At 39.8% G+C, this 17,028-nt stretch overlaps 1 protein-coding gene across 1 annotated transcript in view; it reads left to right on the top strand.

The window, feature by feature from the left end:
* Zdhhc15 (zinc finger DHHC-type palmitoyltransferase 15) overlaps window positions 1-17,028 on the top strand; it is a 92,331-nt gene that overhangs the window by 21,963 nt on the left and 53,340 nt on the right. The window contains exon 3 of the mRNA XM_036175518.1: window positions 15,348-15,442. Coding sequence (XP_036031411.1) covers window positions 15,348-15,442 — 95 coding nt within the window. The remainder of the gene's footprint in view (window positions 1-15,347; window positions 15,443-17,028) is intronic.

Here is a 17,028-nt window from a genome sequence, read left to right as displayed (position 1 = left end):
CCAGCAGCCCAGGGATGACTCTAGCCACCCACCATTGCCTGCCTGACACTCCTCCATCAATCACTAATTGAGAAAAAGCCCTAAGATAGATCCCATGGAGGCATTTCCTCAACTGAGGCTCCTTCCTCTCTGATGACTCCAGCTTGTGCCAAGTTGACACACAAAACTAGCCAGTATAAGGATCAGGGATGAGCTAACAATTGGAAATTTAATGAGAACCAGGAATGAGGTGAGGCTAAAAATAAACTTAAGAATGACATGGGCATCAGACATGATCCATCATTCAGTCCAAATATAATTAAGAGTAATACAGTGCTCACAGTTGCTCATCTTCCCAAAAGGCCATTAATCATTGTAAACAAAAGTTCAGCTCATCCTCTGCAGATTCATTAGATTTTTGATGGTTTACATTCTAAATTCTCTGGGTTCTTCCTTAAAGTTAAATGATTGTAATTACTTACCTTCTCAGGAATTGATGTACTTTATAAATATTAAAGCTATTATGAACTTGATAAGTGGTGTCTAGCTCCCTGTACTCCAGATTGTAACTTTATTTGGAGTTATTATGTTCAAATGAGATCACTGGAGTGGACTCCAGGTCAGTATGATTGGAGTTTGGATACGGATGGGTGTAGAAGGATGACCGTATTAAAGACAGAGGAAGAAGATGGCTGTGTACATGCCAAGGAAGAGGCCTGAGACAGAAGCAACACCTTTGATTCCTTATCTTGGCTAGTCTCCAGAATTGTGAGAAAACAAGTTTCTATTGTTTAAGGCACTTAGTCTGTAGTAAGATATAGCATGAATCTTAAATGGTCTTATTAATAAAATCAAACCTGGAGCCAGGTATTGGGGTCAATGCTGGAAGATCAGAGAAGCAGAACAAGCCACAGCTTCCTCACTTCACCAGTTCCTCAGCTGATCCTGTTTCCTCAGACTGGAAGCCTCTGAGTCCTCATCCAAATGGATCTCAGCTGAACTGCTGCTCAAAAGCCTAAAAGCTTAACCAGCCAAATGCTTCTAGTTTCTGGTCCTCATGCCTTATATACCTTTCTGCTTTCTGCTATCACTTCCTGGGATTGAAGGGTCACTTTCTGGGATTAAAGGTGTGAGTCACCATGCCTGATTGTTTCCAGTATGGCCTTGAACTCACAGAGATCCAGATGGATCTCTGCCTTTGGAATGCTAGGATTAAAGGCGTGTGCTACCAGTGCCTATCCTCTGTGTTTAATATTGTGGCTGTCCTATTCTCTGACCCCAGATAAGTTTATTAGCGAGCACAATATTTCGGGGAACACAATACTACCACAATAAGTACTTTATTGTGGCCTAAAAAAATGATACAAGAGCTTAATCATATGTCTTGAAAATCCAGAGAATAGAAATACCTGTTTTGTGTTAGCCTCACCTTAATTTACAACTGATATATTAAAAATATGCCAGGATTTTAAGAGAGAGCTAAGATAAATGACCCTCAGCTACAGTAAGATCTTTTATGGTCTTTTCCAGATTGTATAGGAAATCTTTAGTATGGTTTTGAGCAATTATCTCTGTGCTATTAGTCTTTTCTTTATTGTTTAATGTTTTATTTACTTATTCAAGACAGTCTTGGTTTGTAGCCCCTGCTGCCCTGGAATGTACAACCCTCCTGCCTCAGCCTCTCAAGTGTTGAGATCTTCAGTTATAAACCACTACACCCAGCAAACTGCATTTCTTTATGGCTTTGAGGATTAAATCCAGGACATGACAGGAAAGAACTCTGCCACTGAACTATGTCCCCAGCCAGTGATTTTTTTCTTTTTTCTTTTTTTTTGAAACAGGACTTCTCTGTGTGACAGCTCTGGCTATCCTGGAACTCCCTCTGTAGACCAGGCTGGCCTTGAACTCTTTAAGATTCACCTACCTTCCCAGTGCTGGGATTAAAGGTGTGCTCCACCACTTCGAAGCCAGTGTTCTTAATGATGCATGATTTTTGAAAGAGGCATGTTATGTATCTGCTCAATGCTTGATAGCTGTAATATATAAGAAATACTTTAAAAAAAGCAAAGCCTCAAATAAAATCAATTTGAAAATGGGAAATAGATCTAAATAGACATTTTCCCAAAGAAGACAGCCAAATGGTCATTGGGTACATTTTGTAAAGCTCAACGTGACTATTAGGGAAAACGAAAATGAAAATAAAACCAAAATGAAATTATTTCACTCCAATAAGAATTGCTGCTGTCTTCTTAAGGAGACAAAAAGAGGCTGTAGAGCACTGGCTGGTCTTTAGTTTGATATGTACTCTTATACGTTTTCCCCTTACACTTAGAAATAGAAGTATAAATGGATATATGTGTGTAGTCTTGACTTTTTTAAATTGGGTAACACTGTACCTATTATTCTATGACTTAGTTTTTTACTTACCAGTTTCTTCTCCCTAGTAATACATGCAAGTATTTTTAAAAACTTTTTATTGATTCTTTGTGGATTTCACATCATGCACCCCGATTCCATTCATCTCCCCCATCCCTTCATATCTGCCCTCTGCCCTTGTAACTCCCCCAAATAAAATAAAATTTAAAAGAAAGAAATCTTGTCGTAGAAGCTGTAGTGTGACATAGTGAGTCATGAAGGAAACCCTTTCGTCCATACAGCTTGCAAGTGCATTGCAAAGAGTCTTTGGTCTGCTTCGATGGTTTCTGCTACACCACCAATACTGGACCCACACTGGGATTCCTGTTGGACATCCTGTTGTTGCCTTGTGTCATGAAGATCCTGTAGCTTTGGATCTGCAGAACCAGCCTTTTCATATGCTCTAGCAGTTCATAGATGGAGTGGATGTTTAGGTGGGCCATCTCATAGCCCTGGTTCTGGGCCTGGGTGGTAGCTGAGTTGGTCAGCCCACCAGCTCTCCCCTATCCTCACCAGCAGGGGGCGCTCTCCAGCACTGCCCTGGCTAGTTCACCCTGTGCAGCAAGGAGCAAGAGACAGGGCCAGTTCTCCTGCTCTCATGCCTTCAGGGCTGATTCACCTGCACCCACACCACCAGGGCCATTTCTACTATGCTGCCCAGTCGAGAGTCAGGGTCTGCTGCAGCTGGTGAGGGGCAGGACCAGCTCTCCCACTCTCATGACTCCAGGGCCAGCTGTCATGCCTGCCACAGTGGGCAAAGGGGTGAGGGGAGTCATTTCTCCCTTGCTCGTGCCACTGCATGGCAGATGAGGGGTGGGGCCAGCTCTCACAGCCTTAGGGCTGGCTCTACTGTGCTGCCCAGTCAAGGTGCAGGGGCAGCTCTCCGGAGTTCTGCAGCCAGTGAGGGGATGGGACCAACTCGGTGCAGCCCTTGGATATCAACATGGTCCCAGGAGGCAGTCCAGATCAGAGACATCCTCATGACCTTTAGTGGTGACATTAACACAGACTCTTGCTGCTGTTTGGCCACAGACCCAGACATGGCCCTTAGAGGCAGCATGGGCTGGGACTTCACCATGGCCTCAGGTGGCTCCACAGGCTACTCACATCAGGCTGTTCCTTTCCACCTTGTGTCTCCTGATCCATCTCTCTTCATAGCGCTCAAGCTGTTCCATTTCTCTTTCTCTCCCATCTCTCCACCCCATACTTGTACATTGTAGCAGCTCATGCTGCAAGCAGAATCTCTGGGTGTTTTCTTCCTGCCCACTCTGTGTGTTGGCCGCCAGGCCCCTGGGAGTCTTCAAGTGTTTGTCCAACCCTAGAGCTTCCGAAGAAAATAAATCTCTGGGCAAAGTTAGACATCACACATTAAAACTGGAGTTCAACACAGAGTTATCCAGTCTCAAGGTTGAACCATCATCACAACCAACTGGAGAGATTAGCAGGTAGGCTACTGATGAAAAGTCAACACAGCAGGACATGACCAGGCAGTTGTGGGTCTCTGTTCTGCAGGCACTGCTCTTCTTCCTGGGCAAGGATGCGGCTCTGGGAGTCACAGTGAGTCGTATAGTGGTCGGTTTTCTCAAAGGAGGAAGGCACAGGCCCACTAGCACTTGTGTTTGTTACTGGCTCTATTGATGAGCAGTGTAATTCACCTTTTTCCAAGGAGCAAGAACAGTGACCACTGTTCTCCAGTTCTGTCTCCCTTCATAGCACACAAAACTACCCGCCTTCCATGTCTTCACCACCTATTTGCTCACTTCTTTCCCTTCCATCACTCAGTCACCTACTTATTCACTTCCCACAGCACTGTGTTGTCTTTGCTCTTCCCGGAGTGCCCAGGCAGAAGGCGTGACTAGATTCCCTGCACGTGTTTTCAATGATCTTTAGAGTAATACTTAATATGGATCTGTGATTCATTTGTTAAATACCCCCACAAGGAACTTAAAAATTAAACTTTATTGTTTTTCTCTATCACAACAAACACTAGAACCTCTGAAAGTACAAACAATATAGAAATGTTTGAAGTAGAAGGCATAAGACCTTAGTAATAATAGCAGGATTAAGGCTGGAACAAGGTTCAGCATTGTCTATTGTAGACCTAATACATTTAAAAGTTATATATTTTAAAATGTTTATGTGTGCGTGTGTGTGTGTGTGTGTGTGTGTGTGTGTGTGTGTGTGTGTGTTGCGAGGTGATGCACATGTTCCACAGCTCACATGTGGAAGTCAGAAGACAATGTGCAGGAGTTAATTCTCTTTTTTCACCATGTAAAGAGAGCAGGCAGGGATCAAACTCAGGTCATCAGGCTTGGTAGCAAGTACCTTTACCCACTGAGCCATCACATTGGCCCTTGCATATATTTCAAGGTAATTTTGGCCCTTGACATTTGGACATGTCTCTTGATTAGAGACATCTAAGTGTACCTAATTTCTAAAGCCTTGATTTCCTTATGCTTTGGCTCTTCTCTTCCTAGTCTGGAACTATTATATGCTCATGCCTTCTGAACATGCCCCTGTAATTATCTCCACTTACATGAGATTGCTTTCTGATGAAGGTATATATTGATTCAAGATGATGAATGTGGCTGGGCATGATGGTGCACACCTTTAATCCCAGTACTCAGTACTCAGGAGACAGAGTTCAAGGCCAGCCTCTTTTGCATAGTGAATTTCAGGTCAATCGGGGCTATATAGAGATTCTATCTCAACAAAAAAAAAAAAAAAAAAAAGAGAAGAGAAGAAAAAAAGAAACCATCTCATCAAAATAATGAGAGACAGAGAGACAGAGAGACAGAGAGACAAGTTGCCACAGTAAACCCAATGCTTCCCACCCTGGCCTGTGCACCCCTCAACACTGCTTGCAATTCTACAGTCTAGAGTGCTCAACATTTTTGAATATAGCTATTGAAAAAAATAAAAATATTAGTCTGGGAAATTAGAGTTGTTTTTTATTTTGCTTAATGTCAGAAAAGCTATGATTAAAAAATTCAAGAAAAAGCCTCATTTTTAGATCTCTTTGCTTTCTGGTTTTGTCAGGTTTATTGAGATATGATTTATGAAAACTGGGAGGAAGCAATTTTAAGTATTCAGGTTAATGACCTTTGACAAATATGGATAATGATGTAAACACCACCATAATTAAAAATATAAAATATTAACATTATTTCTCATTATTACATCTGCCCCATTAGCAAACAGTTCTCTCATCCATACCTCTGTACCACTTATTTTCCTTTTTGTCCCTTATAGTTTTATTTTTTTCATAATGTCATATAAATTGAATCATACAGTGTATAACCTTTTATATGTGACTTCGTAGTAGTATACAGTTTTAGGATTCCTCCACGTCACTGCACACATGAATAGTTTCTTGCTTTTGATTGTCAGTTAATGGTGCACATTGCAGTTGTACTACAATTTGGGCTTTCGTTCACTGGTTTAGGTGCATTTGGATTCTTTCCAGTTCTGAGCTACTTTGAATGAAGCTGAGCAAAATATACATGTATAGGGCTGAGGACATAACTCAGTGGTAGAGTGCTTGGCTGCCATGTGCTAAAATTTCCAGAACCAATTTTTTTAAGTGAAAGAAATATATATGCCTTTGTGGAAATGTGTCTTTATTTCACTTGGTAAATACTAAGGAGCAGGATTTGGGGCTCATGTATCCTGTTTAACTGGATAAAGAGCTGTCAAAGTGTTTACATCCATGTTCTGCCCTCTTTGTTTCCCTACCAGTGTATATGGCAATGCTGGTTGCTCTAAATCCTTGCTGTCACTGTTACTCATTTGTAGCTTTATTTTTATCCTTCATACTGTGTCTGAAGCAATGTCTCCTTGTGACTCTAACTTGTAGCTCTGTAATGACTACAGATGCCAAGCATCTTTCATGACTCATTGCCATCTAACTCTTCTTTGGGGAAGTATCTGGTTAAGTCTTTTGCCCATTTCATTGAGTTGTGAAACATTTAGTGTAGGTACAGGCCTCAGTTTTTTAAACAAATCTCTTTTTCTTTCCATGCAGCAAAATTAAGATCAATAGGAGGGTGTTGCCAGGAAACATTTTTCTGTATAAAAATAAGTCTGACAGAATATTCCAGCAATAAGTGCACTGACCCCCCTAGGAGTTGATTGATTCCATATTACTTCAAATATTGAAACAAAAGCTAGACAGCTGGTTATTAAGGGTGTTGTAAAGCAGGTGTGCGTGTCTTCTAGACTATTATGCCAAATAACATCCCAAATGCCTTAAAACTTTGACATTTTATGATATTAAAATCAAGTCAGCATCATGTTACTGAGATAGATTTATAGGTTGAATCAACCAAATATAATATATTCGAAGGGAGCCAGCCTCTGCTTGGTAGTAAGTGCTCCTGTCACTTCCCCAGCCAGAGAGAATCGATTCATAAATCCAGCCACCATATAGACAACAGGTAAGCTGCTTCCCTTTCAAGTCTGCTGTGAACATTCCTAACAGCGTGGAATCAACAGGATCCCTTAACTCAATTTGTACATACAGACTAATGATATCCCAGTTATCTCTTTTGAGCTATGAGGGAAGCCAAATACTGTTACCAAAAAGATTAGCCCCCGTTTACTTCTATATACCCAACATGAATGACTCAATGAGATATTGGCTAGACATCAAGTAGAGGACTACAAACAATTTTCTTCATTTTTAACAAACCCATGGTGTCTCTGCCCCCTAAAGTCTTATGTAATTTTTATTACCATTTCTTAGAATATAAACCACCAAGAGTTAAGAAAAAAAGGAGAATAAATGGTTTAATAAGTTATTCAAATATGTCAGATGTATGCATGCATTTTAAAAAATTAGTACTCATAAAAACTTTGTGAGACAAGCATTTTTGTGTATATTATAAATGTTGTTTATTGATACATTTAAACATATTTTGTACGTATTACATACATGTGTATTTGTATGTACATATTATGGCTAACTGGCTTCTCAAGAATACATAATTTGGAGGGAATGCTTTGTTTTGTGGTATATGTGTCTTATGGGTATATATGTATGTGGCTGTGGGCACATGCGTACCACAGCACACACGTTGGCATCAGAGGACAAATCTCAACTGCTGATCCTCACCTTTCCACATTGTTGAGACAGGGTCTCTTATGCTTCATTAACCATGCTTTAGCTAGTGGAATGGAGAGATTCCTCAGTGATAAAGAGCACTTGCTGCTATTACAGAGTGCTCAGGTTTGGTTCCCAGAACCCATATTTTGTCACTCACAGTAACTCCAGTTCTAGATGATCTCTTCTGGCCTCTGGGGGCGTCTACATGCATGTGGTGCACCTACATACATATACTTGAGCACATACATACATGTAAAATGAAATAAATCTTTAAAAAGAAACAGACTAGATTGCCCATGAACTGCTGGATGTCCTGTCTTAATCTCCCATACTGTAGGCATGCTGGGATTATAGGCATTTGTACTTGGGCAACTGCATTGGACCTCATTGTCAAGCACATTACCCACTGAGTCATCTCCCCAGTGCCCTTTTGTTTGATATTCGTTTTGCTTCTGGGAAAGAAACTCAGGGCCTTGAACAAGCCAGGCAAGGGCTCTGCTATAGAGCATCACCCCCACCCCAAGTATACACTGTTATTAAATTGTAACATGAATCTTAAAAGGTCTTATTAATAAAAAAAAAAACAACCCAGAGCCAGATATTGGAGTGAAAGCTGAAAGATCAGAGGAATAGAACCATCCAGCCACAAGTACTTACCGCTAGGAAATCCTCAGCCCAAGAGAGCTACTTCCTGTATACTCACACCTTATATACCTTTCTGTGCTCTGCCATCTTACTTTCTGTCTCTGCCCAGCTCTATCACTTCCTGTCTACTAGTGCTGGGATTAAAGGCATGTGCCACCACACCTGGCTCTGTTCCCAATGTGGCCTTGAACTCTCAGAGATCCAGATGAATCTCTGCCTCCTGAATGCTAGGATTAAAGGTGTGTGATACCATTGCCTGACTTAAATATAGCGGCTGGCTTTGTCCTCTGATCCCAAGGCAAGCTTTATTTGTTAGAGCACAAATAAAATATCACCACATATATCACAATATCACAAAGCCAGAGTACAAACCAATCGTCTGACTCCAAATCCATTATGATTTACCTGATACCTCAGTGCCAGATCTCTTTAACACAGAAAAAAAAACTGAAAAGGGGTATAGATTAGTTAGTTAGTTTTGATCTGACACAATTATCTGACAAAGGTAAATTAAAGAAGGATTTATTTCAGCCCATAAGTTGTTACAATCCATCATTTGGGGGAAGCATATTAGTGGAAGTATGAGGCAGCTAGTTACATTGCATTGATAATCAAGAAACAGATATAAATACTGGACCTCAATTGACTTATTTTCATTTTTTATTCAGTCTGGGACCCTAGTCCACAATATGGTACCTTCCACATATAGGATAGATTTTCTTTCTTCAGTTAAAACTCTCTGGAAACAGCCTCACAGATACACCCAACAGTGTGTCTCCTAGGCGATTCCAAATTCGAACACGTTGACAAAGATTAATACTATAATTCTCATCCATAAATGTATGTATTCTTTTGGCATTATGTACCAACTCCTAATGCATAGGAACCATAAAGCTCCTTGGAACTTGAAAATGCTAACATTCAGGATATTGGTATAGTTCAGTGGTTAAGTACTCTCCTAGTATATGTACAGTGCAAAGAGAGTGATCTAGTTCATGCCAACTAAAATGAAGCTCCATTTTGCATAATGGATGGTAAATTCATAATGTAATCTTCAAGAACTGGTAACATAGGTGGGGACCAGAGAGATTGTTCAGTGTTTAAGATTGCTTGCTGTTTATGTGGAGGACCCAGGTTCAATACCCACCACCCACTTGGTGGCTCACAACCACCAACTGTAAGTGCAGTTCCTGGAGATGAGATGTTTCCTTCTGGCCTCCTCAGGCACAGCACACATGTGGTGAACATACACATAAAATGAATTAATTTATAAACATAAATTAAATCTTTTTAGAAACTTTAAAAAGAGTTGGTAACAACCAGCTTTATAAAAAGTTTATATAAATTGATGAGCAGTAGATGCCTAGTGGGCAATTAGTATACTTTGGATGAAAGCCTAACTTTTGAAGTTGACATTAATAAGAAAGAAACTATGCTTTTCAAAATATAACGCCACATGCCACCAGAATGTTATACCACTATCAGAGAAACTCCTAGGGGTTAATTAGCTAAACCCTGGAACCAACTGATAAAAATTCAGATGCTAGGGTTAGATAAATCATGGAAATAACATGTGAGTAAGTCTTCAATTTTCATCAAATGTTCTCAGAACCTTGGACAAAAACTGTGGGTCTCTTTCCTCAGTCCCCTTCAACTCTCTGCCACACAAGCCCCGGCTCTGCTGGAGTTCCCACGGCAGTGCAAGTGAAGTGAGGAGTGTCAGGAGCAGCACCTCATCGTTAAGTGTTCCCCTCAAAGGAGCTCTAACTGCCTAGCTGGCAAATTTCCCCTCATCATAATCGGAGAACTTCTCTCCCGAGCCAAAATGGAGATTTTAATAAGGACTCTCAATGGCTAGATCTACGGCTGCTGTTCCTATTTGAATTACAGTGCATAATTGCAAGATACTCCTCTCTCCCAATTTTCCCTCACTACCAACACAAATGCTTTTAGTCATCAACTGGTTTGAAAGATGTTACAGAAAATAATCTCTTTTTAAACTAAAGAGCCTCTAACAATAGCTTTTAAAGAAGAAAAAAGAAAAGGTATGTTAGATAGTTGCCACAGTAACAGCCTTGGCATTTGTGTCTGGGAATGTGTAGGGAAGCTGCTTCACTTTCTCACTTTCTTGCCCCTCTTGCTGCACTCACAACAGTCTATAACATCCATTTCTAAGCCTACAGGAATGTATGCAAAAGTCTCCACCTCCCCCCCCCACACACACACATTTCCCACTGCCTCCTGAGAGCAAAACAGCAAAAGCGGCCTACCATCCAAAGATGTTGCTAATAACAACTTTGTAAAGCTCCTTCCAGCATGTCATTTTAGCTTGCATGATTTTTATCAAGGTGTTTATGAGGCATTATTTTAGGGAAAGTACTTAAGTAGTCATTCTCATTTCAGAAGCTATTCCATAATGGGCTGCCCACATTACAACACAGTGATGAAATGCAGAACAACTGCGTGCTTAGAGGAATTTTTTCCTTTGGCATTTGGCCTTGTTCTGGTCATCTTGCAAACCCCTGCATCTGGTGAAAGGAAAGAAAAAAGGCACTTGAAAGACTTGGGGTTTTCATGTTGTAACCCCAACTCCAGTAGCTTCTGATGCTCCACAACTAATCACTGCCAGATAAGCGAAGGCTCCACTGTGCCTGTTTTCTGAAGGTTAAAAAAAAAAGATGTTTTTCCATTTCATTTCAATGTCAGTGAGTAGTGACAGCTCAGGGTTACAGTTCATAAGCTATTTGATTTCTCTAGTGATTTGAAACCTCACTGGAGCATCATATTTTAAAAAGATTCAGTGTCCCTGTGGTTTACAAGGATGGTTATTCTAGACACAAAAATTAATTATACAAAAGTATGCCTACCAGGTGTGGTGACTTGTGTCTGTAATTCCAACACTTGTGAGATGGGAAAATTGAAAAGACCACTCTTGGCTACATAGTGAGTTTCAGGCCAGCTTGAACTACAATGTGAGAACCTGTCTCAAGGAATATCCAAGGAGAGAAGGGCACAGGGGAGAAATATGCTGCATGTTTTTAATGCAGGAAGAACTAGATTGCCACATATTTGAGAGCAAAGCTGGGGGCATTGTCTATACAGAGGAATGCACAAACATGAAACTCATGAGTTCTCTCTGTATTTCAAGAAGAGTCACTTCAAAGCATTGGCAGAGATAAAGTTCTTGTCTGCCAGGAATGTTGGAGCAATCTTCCTCCTTGAAATGGTAGGCTGGACAACAGATGGCCTAAAGGCACTGTTTTCCTCATTCTTCAGAACGACCTGAGGGTGGGTTGCTAAATTCTTGGGCTCTAAAAGTCAGATACTGTTTCAGTCTTTAGGAAAGGATATAGAGTGCATTTTTGTTATTTTTTTTAATGTAGTGAGTGCATGTGTGTGTGTGTGTGTGTTCACACACATGTGCCACACTGAGAATGTGGATATTGGGAGACAGCCTATAGGAGTTGGTTCTCCTCTACCACCTGGGTCCTAGGGATCCAATTCAAGACATTAGACTTGATAGATGCCTTTATCCACTGTGCCATCTCAACTCCCCTGCACACTGAAATTTGCTGTATGCTGCCCTAAGGAAAGGAGCTCGGAACTGGAAATGAGTAAACCTTGATTCTGATTCCATTGCTTCCACACCCTCCATAGGTAATCACTTACCTTCTCTGGACCTCAGGTATATCAAATTGAGAAGGCTGAACTGCACGGTTGGTATAGTCTCCTCCAACTCTGTAAGACTGTTACAAAATCTATAGAATATGGCCTACTTTATAAATCTACTGAATAACCATGACTTTGATATTTAGCCTCATGACCTCTCATTTTATATCTATCAAAACAAATCCACACCATATACATCATTGGCTAGAGGAATGAGATGCAGCTGTTTCCAGTTCCACAGCACAGCCAAGTATTAATGTGTAATAGAACTTGGGCCAAGTTAAAGTACCACATTTTCCATCTCAATCATTTGGAATAAAAGCTATGATAAATACCCTTAGGATACTTGCATCCATTCATGTAACCAAACTGATTGAATCTCATTACCATTGAAGTGCATGGTGACAATATAAACATAAAATTATCTTATTCTGATGCCTTTAAAACCAGAGTCCATACTCCCATTCCATTCTGAATTAACTTGAATGAATGCATCCCTTCTCCCTAAGAAAGGAACAAAATCATAATGCAAAGAATAACATATTAAGGAGAATATTTTAAAGTCTTGAGAAAGATAAAAATTATGAGAATTCTTTACAAAAGCTGTACTGTGAAGAGAGCACTCTCATTTATTAGTGATAAGAACATAAATAAAATTGTAAGTTTTAGTAATGGAAATTTGACGATATCTGTGGAGCCCAGTTTGAAGATCTACAAAACAGCTCCTGTAGCTAAGGCTTGGGGAACATTGCAGATGACAGGGCAGAAAGATGATAAGAGCCAGAGGACCAGGGAGTTTCATATGAGATTGTGTCTCCTGGTAATATCACAGAAGCTATACCCATAATGCCTCACTAGCATGAATCTTTAAAAATGAGCTGAACAAGGACAACAACTGACATGCCCAAGTGGACAGGGGAAAGCCCAGGAGGCCTCACGCCTACACGAAGAGCTGCAGCCAACTAAGGAATACTGAGACCAGGAGAAATAGTCTTCTCCATGGAAAAGCACACCAGTTGGTCACCCAGTACCAAATGATCAGCCCTGAGAGCATGCATACAAGTGACATTCTACACACTGAACAGTTATAGTCAGGAATATATGCATGTAACAACAATTAATGAAAAGGGGACCATGAATTGAAAGAGAGCAAGGAAGGGCATATGGTTTGGTGGGAGAAAGAGGAAAGTGCAAATTAATTATATTATAAGAATTAAAAGAAACAATCAGAAAAAGGCATACCTTTTGACCTGACAATTCCAATTGAGGAAATTGATTCTACAGATTTTTTGTTTTGTTTTTGTTTTTTGAGACAGGGTTCCTCTGTCTCCCTGGCTGCCCTGCAACTCACTATGTAGACCAGGCTGGCCTCAAACTCAGAGATCCACCTGCATCTGCCTCCCAAGTACTTGGATTAAAGGTGTGCGCCACCACTACCACCACCACCACCACTCAATTGATTCTACAGATGTTCTTTATACATGTGCTGATAACATGTATATAAAATATTAATGGAACCACTATTTGTATTAGCAAGAGAGAGCAAAATTGAAATTTATAATAAACACAGTCTGCTTCAATAGATTATATCTTCGCAACAGAATCCAATCCAATTTTTTATTGTTTGAGAATTTTATAATGTATACAATGTGTTTTGATAAAATCTGCCTCCTACTCCCTCCCCTCCAATTTTTTCTTCCTTCTTCATGTACTCTTTACCTGTGTGCTCATGTGTGTAGGACCACCAGTTGGAACATGAACAGGTCCACCAGGGACCATATTACTGAAGAAAACTGACTTCTGCTCTCTCAGCAGCCACCAACTGTCAGTAGCCCCCTCAGCTAGGGGGTGGGACCTGTTGGACCTCTTCCCAGTACATGCTGGCATTTTGGATGGCTTAATCATGTGCATGTCTTATGCAACCACAGCCTCTGTGAGTTCTCCTATTAAACAGCCCTTGTTGTGTTCAGAAAACAGTGTTTTGGAGAAGTCCTCCCCAACCTCTTGCTCTTACAATGTTTTTGCATGCCCCCCCCCCACCATGACAGTCCCTTAGCCTTGACAGGAAGGGGTGTATGATATAGATGTCACATTTAGGGCTGATCACTCCACTGAGACTTCTTAAGAAAATGAGAAAGTTCACTCTTTTCAAGTTTTATAAAGTGAAATAATCTCCAAATAAAGCAAGCAATAAAGAAATACATTACAAAACACTGTGTACAGACTACTTCTCTGTATGTGGCAAAGTACACTGGGTTATTTTAGAAACATAAAATCTGAAGTCATGGCTTATAACATTGGTTGTTTACAGAGAATGTAACTGAAAAAGACAACGATTTCACTATATGCTTTACCTCAAATTTTGAACCACTTGAATATTTAACTTTTCACAAGAAAGACAAAATTTTAGAAGTCATAGAGATAGATGTTATGTTTATTGTGTGCATGTATTTATATAAACATTTGAATGTGAGAAAATCTAGAATGATTCACATCCTTGACATGAACAGTTAAGAAGTGTGATGTACGTGTGGAGTACATATTTGTCTTTTACTCTGTGTTTCTTGAATTTTAAAATGAGATTTTATAATCTCACACCTAAAAGGTCTTGTATTAAGGGGCTTGGACTGAAAGAGTAGATATATGTGAGGCTGAACCTTGTTGACTTGGTCTTGAATCACATCATTCTCTTGAGTCTTTTTAACGGACTTGCACTAAAGTGACTTTCCATCTTGTAACCAGCTCTGTGGAGAATACCAACCCTGAGCTGTAGAAAAGGCAAAAATAGAAGACAGGTAGTGGAGAGTCATGTGTGCATCTGTCTCAAAGGCACAGCTTTTGCTTCCGAACCATATAGTCAATGAAGCTACTGAGAAGAACTTTGGATTTATTTAATGCTGGACTACATCACAGACTGTGTGACCTTGATTAATGAGCTATCTATCTTGGACAGATAAATTACCTGCCTTATGCCATTATCTTTCTCAACAAAGTTACTGAGAAAATAAAGTGAGGTGACATATATAAAAATATGTTTGGGGCTGGCCAGATGGCTCAGTAGGTAAAGATGCTTTGCATTCTGTCCCTGGAACCAATATGGTAGGAGGAGAGGACTGACTCTCAAGTTATCCTCTGAATGCCTCATGTGTGTCATAGCGCACACGCACACACAGAGGCTTAATTAATTCTTTTGAAAAAGCATGTTGTAAACTCTAGTGAAGTGGAAATTGTATCATAGCATTTGACAGAGATAAAATAGTGTCTCATATATTGTCATAAAGGGCAGTTCTTCTCTTTACTTGAAGAATCACATGACAGCTTTAAAAGGATATGATTTCCAGAAAGTCTCTGGTTCAAAATTTGGTGTTCTGCATGGGAAAATAGTAGCAATCAACATTTCATAGTAATACTAGAGAATATTATACTAGTGTAATACTAGTAGTAATAGGAGAAAAAGATAGACACTTGTCACTTAGTTTTGGTTTTTTGAACTCTGAAAAATGGATTAAAAGTTTAAATTTTTTTTTAATTTCAGTTATCTACCTCATACTCTATCATGCCATTTTTGTGTTCTTTGCATGGACCTACTGGAAGTCTATCTTTACACTCCCACAGCAGCCAAACCAGAAGGTAAGAATATTTGTTGCTTCACAAAATTAAGAACAAAAGAATCTAAAGATACCAACAAAATAAGAAGAGGACAAAAGGAGAAACAAATAACCTTCCCATTCAAAAGAAACTCAGGCTGTTTTGACTTTGGGTTTTTTTTTCCAAACAAGCTCTCACTGTCTTGCCCAAGATGGCCTTGAACTCCTAGCCTCCAGTGATCCTACCTCACCTCTCCCGAATAGCTGGGACGGTAGTGGTACACCACCTAGTCCAGCTAAGGATAAACTGAAAGGGATTCACTCCAAGGAATGGAGGGTAGAATTGGCTGTTGAAGGAGTTTGTGAATTCACAGCCTTGGGGATCTTTAAGACTAGGAAATCAATATCTGCAGTAGAGATCTGATTAAAACAAGAAGCCACATTGATTCTGAGACCTTATCTAATTCAATTCTATGAAACTAGAAGGCGAATCTAAGAAAAATTCAGTAGTTAATCCAACACGTTTTAGCTGTGTTCTCTTGAATCCATGTGTTTCTTGCAATATTTGAAAGAGTCAGAAAAATGATCATCTCAGGTATTTTATTGTCCATAACTGCTTTTAAAACAAATTAGATTTGAAGTAGAAAGAAACAATGGGAGAGATCTTACAAAAAATATTAACATGAGAAAAAATACTCTTCTAAATTGTCTCCTTCATGGCCAAAATATTACAAAATAAAAAAAAAAATTTTTAAAGATTTATTTATTTATTATGTATACAGTGTTCTGTCTGCATGTATGTCTGCCGGCCAGAAGAGGGTACCAGATCTCATTATAGATGGTTGTGAGCCACCATGTGGTTGCTGGGAATTGAACTCAGGACCTCTGGAAGAGCAGTCAGTGCTCTTAACCTCTGAGCCATCTCTCCAGCCCCCAAAATAAAAAATTTAAAGCACAGAGAAAGACAGCAATACAGAAAGAAAATAATGAGCAAAATAGCAAGTATCTTTTCTACTGAATGCTTAAAATATAAATGCATTAATTTATCCCCTTAAAAGGCTGAGTTTTCTGGACATGGTTGCTGCTCATGTAATCCCAGAATTCTAGAGGCTGAGTCAGGAGGGTTGCCACAAATATGAGGCCAGCCTGGGCTAGAGAGTGAGACTTTATCTCAAACAATAATAAAATAAATAACACTTAAAACATTATGGGACAAGGTGCAGTGTCATACACCTTTAATACCAGCACTCTAAAGGCAGAGGTAGATAGCTCTCTGTGAACTTGAGTCCAGCATGCTCTACATAGAGAGTTCCACAACTAGAGTTACGTAATGAGACCATTTCAAGAAAACATGTTATAAAAGCCTGAGCCTAATAAACTAGATTAAGATAATATATGTTTGATCTGTCTATAATAGAGTTAACATTAGTAAAAAAGACATGAATAGGTTGACAATAAATCATTTCTATTTGACTTCAGAGGGAAGAAAGGTGGGGAAGGAGGAAAGAGAGGGACTGGGGTTGTGGCTCAGATACAGTGCATGTGTGAGGCTCTGTGATCCATCATAGTACAAATATTTTTAAGAGAGTTAAGTCAAACATAAGAGAAGAAGAAATACAACATATATTG

Source organism: Onychomys torridus, chromosome X, assembly GCF_903995425.1.
Source record: "Onychomys torridus chromosome X, mOncTor1.1, whole genome shotgun sequence".
NCBI classification, from domain to species: domain Eukaryota; kingdom Metazoa; phylum Chordata; class Mammalia; order Rodentia; family Cricetidae; genus Onychomys; species Onychomys torridus.
This window is presented reverse-complemented; position numbering and strand designations above follow the sequence as displayed.